We start from the raw sequence: 11108 nt of genomic DNA on the forward strand, positions 1-11108 counted from the left end.
TGCCGACGGCGCGCTTTCCCCGTCCCCGCAGCCCTCGCGCCTTCCTGGCCGCCGGCACGTCCCCTCGCGCCACAGTCGGTGGCGGCCTCCGGCCGTACCCCACACCGTGCGGGGCGGGGGTGCCGGTCCCAGGCGGCGGGCGCAGGCGGGAGCGCGGGCAGAGTCGGAGCCTCGTGTGAACAGTTAGGAGTCGAGTCCGTGGGGTCCGACTTCGGGTAGGGTGCGGAGGGGTGGCCTCTGGAGGAGGTGGCGTGGAAGCCGGGAGGGGAGGCACGTGAGGAGGGTCGGCCCCGGCCCGGCGGGCACTGGAGGAACAGAGGCTTTGGGCTTAAGGAGCCAGGCTGTGATCCCGGAAGCACCCCCAGGCCCTGGGACGGGGTTCTGGGGGCCGTGGCGGAGAGGAGTTTGGAGAGAGAGGTGGAGTCCAGACCCCACTGGGCGGCGGCTGAAGGCCAGGCCGGAGCCCGGTGCCCTTAGAGGCTTAACCGGCGCGGTCCCTAGTTGGGTACTTTCAAGAGACTGCGGTTGCTCCGAAGAACTGCCCGACTGGCCACGACCCCCTGGGCTGAGCCAGGATTTGAACCCGGCAGTGGTGCTCCTGCCCGCGCCTGGCGTCGTTTCTCCGTCCAGTCACCACGGGCTCCCCCGTCTCGGGTCTGTAACTGGACACCTTCCCTGTGCAGGTCCGGAGCCCCCGCACGCCGGCCCTTCAGTACTGCCGGGTCCTACCCCGGCGCCCCGCTCTCCTCCCCGTTACCTGGTGTGCCGGAGCCGGTTTTCGCGACAGTCGGTGGACAGGAGAAGTTTGAAACCAGAGTCACCACGCTGGACAACGGGCTTCGCGTGGCGTCCCAAAACAAGTTCGGGCAGTTTTGTACCGTGGGAAGTAAGTCCCCGGGCGGTGTGGCTGCTGCGCTCCGTGCGCGGTTCGTGTGCTGGACTCGGAGGGGAAAGGACGCTCTAGAATCAGAAAACTGAGGACTCCGAGCGCCAGCCGCCATCTCGGCGGTGGGCCTTCCCCCTTTGTGCCTTCTGAGAATTCTACACCTTCGCTGCCCCGAGGACCAAGCTTGCGACCGCGAATGTGGCCGTGTGTACGTGGCCCGGGGGAGCGGACACACCGTCACCCTCACTGATTGCTCCCGCCCTTCCGACCACCCTCAGTTTTAAAGATGTCTCTTGATCGAATCCTCCTCCTCAACATTTGGCTTAACTTGTCAATTTTCTTTTTATTGCCAGTTCTTATTAATTCAGGATCAAGATACGAAGCAAAATACCTGAGTGGAATTGCTCACTTCTTGGAAAAATTGGCATTTTCGGTCAGTGTACAGTTTGTAATCTGGGAAGGGGGTACCTCATTTTACTTTTTTCTTCTTTTAGAACAGTTGCTTTGTTAAACGGTTGAGTTGCTAATTGCTGCTAAAAGATCGCTGGGTTGAATGACAGCTTGGTTTCACGTGTTTTAAAAGCAAAAATAAACTTTCTTCTCAAAAACTATCTCAGAGCTGGTTTTGGATTCCTTACTTAGGGTTTCTTGTTTGTTTTTACCAGTCGACTGATCGGTTTGGCAGCAAAGACGAAATTCTGCTCACGTTGGAAAAGCACGGGGGCATCTGTGACTGCCAGACGTCAAGGTACGCCAGCTTACTTTGCATCCACGGACTGTAGTTACCCTTGGTCAGAGTCCCACTGAACCCCACCGCCTGGAGAAGCTGGGAGGTTGGGGGTGAGAAGCGAGCCTGGCCTGGGGGTCGGGTGGAGAATTTGGGAGAGGGAACACGTGGGTGGCAACACTTAGAGCAGAGAGCGCACCGCAGAGCCAGGCCCCGGAGGTTGCTGGCCGGGCCCTGGGCACGCAGCAGGCCCCGTCCCCGGTGTGCTCTCAGAACGGCAGAGGGCTGCGCCGCATGTAATGGAAGCAACAGCCGGGAACCATGACTGGTGGCGGGGCGCGGGGACAGGCAGCTGACCTGGTCTGGAGTCCGGAAAGGAACGGCAGCAAACTGGACGCTGGCCTGGTCTGGACGGAGGGGACAGGGGGAGGAGGCGCCCAGACTCCGGGGACAGAGGGGGAGGCGCCCAGCCCGGAAGAGGCAGTGCTCCCGCTGGGGAGCGGGAGAGGTCTGCTACGGGGCCAGCACACGGATGGGGGCAGGGGCTTGGACGAGGGCAGGTGGAGTCCGTCTGCCAGGTGCGGCTCTGTTCCCCAGCCACGGAGGGCTGTGCATGCCCCGTGCTGGCCGGAGCGGCCAGGCAGCGGGCAGTCCGGAAGCACGTGATGAAGTGGAGCCCCAGGGTGCAGATGGCGGGGAGCCCGTGCCTGTGGACAGGTCTGAGAACTGGTCCTCGTCCATCTGGGCTGGGCAGCCGCTGTCACTCCAGCACGTGCCGGAAGTTACGCCGTGAGATGGGGTCTGCCGAGTGTGTGCCCGTCCTCAGGGCAAGAGTGGGGAATGGCCCCCGTTGGGGTGCCCCGTTGTGACCCTGACATCTGGTGTCGCTGCTCCTTTCCAGGGACACCACCATGTACGCGGTGTCTGCGGACTCCAAGGGCCTGGACACGGTGGTTGGCTTGCTGGCTGACGTGGTCCTGCACCCCAGGCTCACAGGTGTGCCCTGTGCTGGGTGGGGTGTCTGGGGACAGGGCACGGGGAGGCAGCGGGGAGTCCAGCCCCCGGGGAAGAGCGCTGTGAGGCCACCGTGGGCTCAGCTGCCAGTGAGTTGTCACAGTGTCCGTGGAGGTAACGCTGATGGTCGGGAAAGTTCTTCGTGCGTAGTACTTCGACGTCTCTCTATGCCTTTTGACGTTTTTAGTGCAGTGGGATTTGTAAGTTTTTTTTTCTTAAGTTTCTGTTCATTTAAGCAGTCTTTACGCCCAGTGTGGGGCTCAGACTCACGACCCCAAGATCAGGAGTTGCACACTCCTCTGACTGAGCCAGCCAGGCACCCCTGGGTCTTTCATTTCTGAAAGGCATTTCGGACTGTCTTCACACACACCGGCTGGTATGCTACCAGAAGTATCCGCTTCCTGTGCCCCATCCCTTTCCTTGGTCTGGTGGTGGCAGGGCTTCGATTCCGTGTTGGGAGTGGGCAAGAGCGGGCCGTGCTGACCCTTCCAGCCTCCCGGGCCGAGCTCCGGCCACGTCAGCCCGGCCTCGGCGTCCAGGCCGCAGTGCCGAGTCCGGTCCGCGTTCCAGCTAGCTGACGAAGCGGCAGACGTGATGGAGGACTGTGCCTTTTTTAAGCACCTTCACGTCCAACACAACTTCACCCTCACAGCAGCCCTTTGGGAGAGACAGGTCAGGGGCCTGAGCGCCTCTCCTGGAAGGAACTGGGGCTCAGAGCATAGCCAGGTGCCCCCTCACGGCTGAGCCTGGCGAGGCCCCGCCCGCACGGCGCTGTCCCCCTCACCACACCGGGGCCCCCAGACGAAGGCAGAGGAGATTGCCAGCGCCTGCCAACCAGCGACACGGCCCAGCCTGGCGGCGCAGGCCCAGGGCCGTCTCCCTCCTGGCTGGCGTGGCCTGAGTCTCGTCTGGGTCCTTTGCAGACGAGGAGATGGAGATGGCGCGGATGGCCGTGCAGTTTGAGCTGGAGGACCTGAACATGCGGCCTGACCCGGAGCCGCTCCTCACGGAGATGATTCATGAGGTGAGTGAAAACTCACAACACGCCCTCCTCCGTGTCCGCGGCCCTCCTGCTGCCAGGACCGTGTGCCTTCCTGAGGTCATTCCTACAGGTTCTGGGTTTGGACGGGACGTTTTTTTTTTAATTTGTTTAATTAAAATTCTTTTTCTGACAGTTATGTTTGAGAGAGAGAATGCATGTGGGCGTGGGGGAGGGGCAGAGAGAGGGGGAGACACGGAACAGAATCGGAAGCAGCTCCAGGCTCCGAGCTGTCAGCACAGAGCCCGACACGGGGCTTGAGATCATGACCTGAGCTGAAGTCAGACGCTCAGCTGAGTGGGCCACTCTGGCGCCCCTGGACAGAACATTCTTAATTTCCAAACGTGCCGCTTGTGCAAGTTTTTCATTTTGCAGAGGTTTTTTTCCTAGCATTTTATCATTTACTTTTGAGAAAGTGCAAGCCGGGGAGGGGCAGGGAGAGAGAGGGAGACACAGAATCCTAAGCCAGCCCCATGCTGTCAGCACAGAGCCCGATGTGGGGCTTGATCCCACGAACCGCCAGGGCATGATGTCAGCCGAAACTGGATGTTCACCCAGCTGAGCCACCCAGGTGCCCCTTGTTTTGTAACTTCTACAGTAACGAGACTTTAGTTGCTCTTTTTCTAGAGTGAGCTTTTTATTTAGTGTGGGTTTTTGAGTTTTCATCCTGGAGAGGTAGGTTTTACTGGTTTTGGAAACACAGAAAGCTCCTCCGCCAAGTCAGCTAAGCGAAGCGCCCATGGAATCTTCCCGCCACAGCTGGGGCCGTGCGGGCCCAGGGCTGGGGGACAGCGGGCCGGGGCCTCCCGTCACCCGTGCGTCTCCCTCCCTTCGTCAGGCTGCTTACCGGGAAAACACGGTTGGCCTCCACCGCTTCTGCCCCGCGGAAAACATAGCGAAGATTGACCGAGAAGTGCTTCACTCCTACCTGAGGAACTACTACACCCCCGGCCGCATGGTGCTGGCTGGGGTCGGTGTGGAGCACGAGCACCTGGTGGGATGCGCCCGGAAGTACCTGCTGGGAGCCCGGCCGGCCTGGGGGTGTGAGAAGGCCGTGGACGTGGACAGATCGGTGGCCCAGTACACCGGGGGGGTTGTGAAGGTGAGGCTGTGACGGGAAAGACCCCGTGGCCGTGGCGTGGGTTGTGTACGCCTTGTTTGGCTTGGGGTTTTGGTACGTTCGTGGCTTTGCCTTAACGCACTTTCCAGTGCCCGGGCGTGGCGGGTGTGCCTCGCTTAACTCTGAGAGCGCGCTACGGATGGAGGGCGAAGGGTAGGTCCTGCCTCTGGAGCGTTTACAGGTGCTCACGGAGGGCCCCCGGGACTGTGTAGGCCGGGCCGACCTGTGGGGGTTGAGGCCTCCTTGGTTTTCCACGTGGGTTCACTGCCCGCTCTTCCTGGTTACAGCTTGAAAGAGACATGTCCAACGTCAGCCTGGGCCCTGCCCCATTCCCCGAGCTCACGCACATCATGATAGGACTGGAGAGCTGTTCCTTCTTGGTAAGTCCTGGCGGGACCGCAGGGCGGCGCGGCCTCGGCGTCCCCTCCCGGCTGAGCCGGGCCCTCATGTCCCCCGCAGGAGGAAGACTTCATCCCCTTCGCCGTGCTGAACATGATGATGGGAGGCGGCGGGTCCTTTTCGGCCGGCGGGCCCGGCAAGGGCATGTTTACCAGGCTCTACCTCAACGTGCTCAACAGGTAGGTTGGATTCCTTTCGCCTGGCTGTCCCCAAGGTGGCCAGGCCCAGCCGAGGGTGCTTTGAGACGGTGACACCGCCTTCCGGGTGTCCCTCTGCCCGCGCCCCCTGCAGGCACCACTGGATGTACAACGCGACCTCCTACCACCACAGCTACGAGGACACGGGCCTCCTGTGCGTGCACGCCAGCGCCGACCCCAGACAGGTGAGGGCGGCCCCGTCCCGGGCACGGCTGGTCTCTGGGAGGGCGGGGTCACCGCCTGACTGAGAAGCGACCAGCTGTCAGCTCCTGGTCAACGTTTTTCATCTCCACGTTCTCTCCGAAAGGTTCGAGAAATGGTGGAAATCATCACGAGGGAGTTCATTTTAATGGCTGGAACCGTGGACGTGGTAAGCACGGCACAGAGCCATCCGCGGACGCCCCGCAGTGTTGGCAGGTCAGAGAGCACGGGGCGGCTGGCAGCGGGCCCGTCCTCTGTGCCCCCAGCACCCCGGCCCGAACGGTGCAGGCCTCCCGCCCCGGCGCGACCCGGGTCCACAGCCACCCAGTCTGCGCCTGACAGGCCCTGCGTCCTTTTTCAGCTCTACCGGAAGGAATAGTGCAGAGCAGTCTCTTTCTCGTGTTTATCTTGAGAGGGAAAGCGTGCGAGAGAGTGCGGGAGAGGGAGAATCCCAAGCAGACTCCAGGCTGTTAGTGCAGAGCCCAGCATGGGGCTTGAGCTCGCAAACCATGATATGACCTGAGCCGAAACCGAGAGTTAGACACTAACTGACGGAGGCACGCAGGCACCCCAGAAAAGCCTTATTTTAGAAGTCGTATCACTGGGATGTCTGGGTGGCTCAGTTCATGACCCCCCGGTTGTGGGTTTGAGCCCCATGTTGGGATCTGCACTGTCAGCATGGAGCCTGCTCGGGATTCGCTCTCCCTCTCTCTGCCCCCTCCCCTGCTCGTGCTCTCTCAAAACAAACTTAGAAAAGAAAAATCTTTAAAAATAATATATCGAAAAGTCAGTGCTGGTGGCTCCATCAGAGTCTGCCAGAAGGACTTCCCGCTCGCGCGAAGCTCACCTTAGGGAGGTGTTATCTGCCTGGCGGTGCAGAGGAGAAAGCGCTCATCTTGGGGATTATCTTCCTCTAACGACTACGCGGACGTCAGCAGCCAGGGCCTCCAGCCGGAGTGCGTGCTGCCTGGCGTCCGCAGCCGCACGCTGGCCAGGCGCCGTCTCCCCCAGCCGCTCTCTGTGACCTCCGGGGTCGAGCTGAGCTCTGGCCGCAGCTCGCGGGCGTCCCCAAGTTAAACCCAGCCCTGGTCCCAGAGACGCTCGGCACAACCGGGTGGAGGCTCCTTGGGGAGCGCTGGGAGCCCGCGTGCCTGGGCCCTGCCCCTGGGGTCTGGCGGGGGCCCAGGCTCCTGGACTTGTCTTCCCCGTGAGGGGGCCGCGGGGCGTGAGCCGCCCGGAGCTGAGCCGTGTGACTTGGTTGGACCCCAGGCGGAGCTGGAGCGCGCCAAGACGCAGCTGATGTCCATGCTCATGATGAACCTGGAGTCCCGGCCTGTGATCTTCGAGGACGTGGGGAGGCAGGTGCTGGCCACGCGTTCCAGAAAGCTGCCCCACGAGCTGTGCGCGCTCATCCGTGAGTACCACGCGGCCCGCGCGCCCAGACCTGGCTTCCTCCCTGCCCTCCCGACGGACGGCCTCGGCCCTAGTGAGCTGTGCTCCGCACCGGCACCCCCCCACACCCCTGAGGACCGGCCCCGGTGCCCCCCGTTTTCACTGCTTTCGCTACTGCTCTGGGGTTCTAAGTGGACTCACTAAGATAATGGACAGAAATGCTCCCCTCAGAGCTCAAATGGTGTCGGACTTCATGGCGCTGTGGCAGGTCTTGGTCCCAAGTTTTTTTTTTATAAATTTTTTTTTATGTTTGTTTTTGAGAGACAGAGCACAAGCGGGGGAGGGGCAGAGGGAGAGGGACACACAGGATCTGAAGCAGGCTCCAGGCCCCGAGCTGGCAGGAGCTGGCAGAGCCCGACGTGGGGCTTGAACCCACGAACCGCAAGATCATGACTAGAGCCGGCGTCAGATGCTCAGCGGCCTGAGCAGCCCAGGCGCCCTGGTCCCGGTTTCCATGGTCTCCTGTGAGTGACCTGCAGGAAGTCCTTGAACTTCCTCTAAGCATCAACCTTCTGTGTGTTTGCAGCTCTTTGGGGGACAAGTTTATTTTCGCTCTATCAGATCCCCAGAGAGTCCGTGACCCTCTGGTGTTCTGTGGTGACATTTGTTACCTTGAGGCAGCTCCGGCCCTGGCCCCCTCCGCAGGGGCCCCTCGGACCTGGGGCTCGTCCTCCGAGTGACGACCAGCGGTGTTCCCGCGCAGTCAGTGCTCCCGGGGCGCTCAGAGGCCAGCCTGGGTGTGGCTGCAGCCCGGAGCCGGGGGGCCGCGTTATTTCCTTCCCCGCAGACTCCTCGCGGGTCCCGCTGCCCCTCTGCGGCGGGCTGCTCCGCGTTAGACGCCTCAGCTCCTTGACAGGCCCGCGCTCCTGCGTGTGTGGGAATAATTTGAAACCGTTGGTGCATTCCCTAAGAAAATCTGTCACTTCACCCGGAGTCACAGCGTGTCTGCGCATGCCTGAGTCTGGACTCGCGGCCTCGGCCCGGGGAGTGGCCGCGGCCACGCGAGGAGAGTCCGGGCGGGGCTCGGCGGTCCCCTGAGTCGTCGTGTCCCCCGTTCCAGGCAGCGTGAAGCCGGAAGACATCCGGAGGGCTGCCTCTCAGATGCTGCGCCGGAAGCCGGCGGTGGCCGCGCTGGGCGACCTGAGCGACCTGCCGGCCTACGAGCACATCCAGGCGGCGCTGGCCAGCAGAGACGGGCGCCTGCCCCGGACCTACCGGCTCTTCCGCTAGAGCCCGGCGGCGACCCGGCCCAGGGCTGCGGATGGAGGACGTGTTCGTATGTGTGTATTTCGGTGTGGATTTAGTACAAAAATTATAAAAGGTGCAAACTGGGGGACCCGTCTCTGAAACTCGATCAGATTTAATGTCTTCGAGCGCAGCTCTGCGTCCGTTTCTTCAGGACCGAGTAGGACCAGTCAGTGGAATAAAGGGTTTCCGCCGCCGCAGCTAGAAACCAGGTGAAGCGGAAGACCGTTGGAGGGAGACCGGTCAGCGCTGTCGTGTGTTCTGTGTCCCCAGAGGCCAGCAGCCTCGAGTCCGCACCAGACTGTCCCCTTCCGGGGCCCATGGGGCGAGGCGAGGGCCCCCGGTCGGGCGTGTGCTGCGTGAGGTTTTCCCGCGCCCGCAGGAACATGGGGGTGCGAGGGGACGGGCCCCGCTGCCCGAGGCCGGGACGTGTCCCGACTGCATGCGGGTCAGCACCGGGTAGGGGAAGGGGGGACAGACTGCCCGTGAGCTGCCAGCCTGTGTGAGGAGCGGAGCAGGAGGCCGGAGCCTGTGGTTCCCTGACGGGCGTGCGCACAGCCCCTGGGCTCCTCATGGGGGCCGCCGGCCTCTGGGCGCAGGGGGAGGTGGGGTATGACGCTTCGAGGAAGTCACCCTTGAACGTTACTTGGGTTTTTAAGCCGCTTATTTTTGCTGCAGCCCATCATCCTATGTTGAGGCCTTCCCGGGACACGCACCGGCGCCAGTGGGGGGGTTTGCCCACCAGGGGGGCAGCCCAGGGAGTGGAGCCGGAGCTGGGCGGGGGGGCATCCGTGCGATCATTCCTGCGGTTACCGCCCTGGGGAGAGGGCGCGGGCGGGGGGGGGGCTCACGCAGAGACATCAAGGCCACCTAGAGCCTCTAACCACAAACTGCTGTGCCCGCGCCCCAGGGTCCGTTCAGAAGCTGGCGCCAGCCACCCCTCACCCCTGCCTGGCACCTGGGCACCACGCCAGCAGAGCGTGTGTGGGGGACGAGGCCCGGGTCAGACAAACTAGCCTCACGTTCGAATCTCTCCATCCCGTACGGAGCTTGCTTTCCAGAGCCTGGCCCGTGTCCTTTGCCTCCGCCTGAGTTCTAAGCTGGCTTCCCACGTGGAGCCCGGGCGTCTAGGATCTCCTAGCCGCCCGTCCTGACTTGGGACCCGGACGTTTGCCAATGCCTGTCACATCGGCCAGAGATGAAGCCTGAGAAAGTGCGTCCCGCTTGCCTCATTTTCAGGACCCCTCGCCACAGAAATCTGTAAGAGGCTTTCGGTTTATCGACTCGAAACCCAGTGGCACGTTTCTTTGAGCAGCACTTCATAGACCGCCTGCAGTTTCATGGCGGCGGCTGGGGTGGACGGGGCCTCCCGGGAGCCGGGTCTCAAGCCGGTGCCGACGCAGCTGCTGCGCTGGGTCCGCCCCGTCGCGGTCCCCGCGGGCCTCCGGTGCGGCCTCCCCCCGGGCCCCGCCCCAGCGAGCCCGTCTTGCTGGACCGCCGTTTCCTGGGCACGTCGTACGCGTGGGGCGTGCGCATGGACGGTCTCTTTCCAGGACTCCATCTTTGGCCAGAAAGAGTTTAAGATTTAATATATGGATTTATTTAAAAATATAAATATGGAAAAATAAATAATTTTAAAGACTAGCGTGAATGCCCCTAGGTTTTTCCACATTCAAAGCCTATGTTTCTCAAGCGTGACCACGACCCTCTAACAAAGAGATGGAATGCGGCAGGGCGCTGGCCCAGGCGGCGAGGTGGGGGCGCCCTAAACTTCGTCTCTCGGGCCAGGAAGTGCGCTGCTTCCGTCAACGCTGCTCGTAGCTGGCGTTCTGAAAGCAGATGGTCTCAAGTCCCCAGACCAGGCGAGGAGAGGCAGACGGCGCGGTGGCTGGAAGGCCGAGGCCAGCTGCCCGAGACCAGGGGCGGCCCTCACGCAGGCCAGGCCTCCTCTCCCCTCCCCCCCCCCACCCCCTGTCCCCGGCCAGGCCTCGGCTTGGTCCTCACGCACACTGGGGGGACCGGAGCTCCCTCATCTGGTAGCAGGACCCCTGGACTCAGATGGGGGGGCACCTCCCGGTCTGCATTTGAGGGGCTGCCGGGGCGCTGCCAACGTCGACTCTGGGCACACAAACGACGCAGAGCCACCGGACCCACGCGCCGGCCTGAGGGACCGCAGGTGTGCTGCGGCTGCGCGGGGGACTGTGCTTGGGGACGTGCTGTGAATGGGTGTGGCTGGCTTCGTTCTGGACAGGGGACACTGGTGCCTTGGTGCCGCCTCGCTGGCCTCCTGCTGGCTTCTTGATGACCGAGTGGCCGGCGTCCCAGAAGGGTTCCGGCCGGAGCCTCTTCCGTCTTCTCCGGGGCGCCTGTGGTCAGATAACGGCCCGGCTGCGGGCGGCAAACGGCCCTGCGCGCGTCTCCTCAGGAGACGGTGCAGATGGCGCTGGAGTGCTGGTCCTTGGGCGCCCGCTGCCACTGCCGCTGCTGCATTTCTCTGGAAATCCGTCTTTTAATTCCTATTAAGTACAGTTCGCGGTCAAACTTGCCAGCAGCAAGAGGGATGCTGTGGGAGAAAGCGGCGTCAGGAGGCTCTGGCTAGTTTCTCAGCCTCCTGGGAGGCCCCCTGCCAGGCCCCCTGCCAGGCCCCGGCAGGCGTCCGGCAGAGACCCAACGGCCTGCAGTGTGGCCGCCCCGACAGCAGGAGGTCAGGACACCGAGAGCATGGCAGGCACCCAGGGGCGGGGATGCCAGCCCCCAGCCCCACGAGTGGGCAGGAGCCCCGGCCCCCAGCCCCCCCAGCCCCACGAGTGGGCAGGAGCCCCGCCCCC

At 62.8% G+C, this 11108-nt stretch overlaps 2 protein-coding genes across 3 annotated transcripts in view; one reads left to right on the forward strand and one right to left on the reverse strand.

The window, feature by feature from the left end:
• PMPCA (peptidase, mitochondrial processing alpha subunit) lies at nt 1-8519 on the forward strand (the record flags this gene model as incomplete). The annotated part of the gene is made up of 13 exons (XM_029921014.1): nt 1-215; nt 684-886; nt 1240-1319; nt 1552-1634; nt 2515-2609; nt 3551-3651; nt 4505-4768; nt 5074-5166; nt 5246-5364; nt 5477-5567; nt 5690-5752; nt 6853-6997; nt 8096-8519. Coding segments are annotated over 13 exons (1722 nt in total), but the record flags the coding sequence as incomplete, so codon positions are not given.
• Nucleotides 8520-9857: 1338 nt separating this feature from the next.
• Nucleotides 9858-11108, reverse strand: part of INPP5E (inositol polyphosphate-5-phosphatase E) — an 8081-nt gene continuing 6830 nt past the window's right edge. The window contains exon 11 of one of the 2 annotated variants that reach the window (XM_029919730.1): nt 9858-10843. In XM_029919730.1, the coding sequence (XP_029775590.1) occupies nt 10702-10843 (142 nt within the window). In that variant the 3' untranslated portion in view covers nt 9858-10701. The remainder of the gene's footprint in view (nt 10844-11108) is intronic. The other variant, XM_029919731.1, reaches the window with a different exon arrangement.

Source organism: Suricata suricatta, chromosome 13 (assembly GCF_006229205.1).
Source record: "Suricata suricatta isolate VVHF042 chromosome 13, meerkat_22Aug2017_6uvM2_HiC, whole genome shotgun sequence".
NCBI lineage: Eukaryota > Metazoa > Chordata > Mammalia > Carnivora > Herpestidae > Suricata > Suricata suricatta.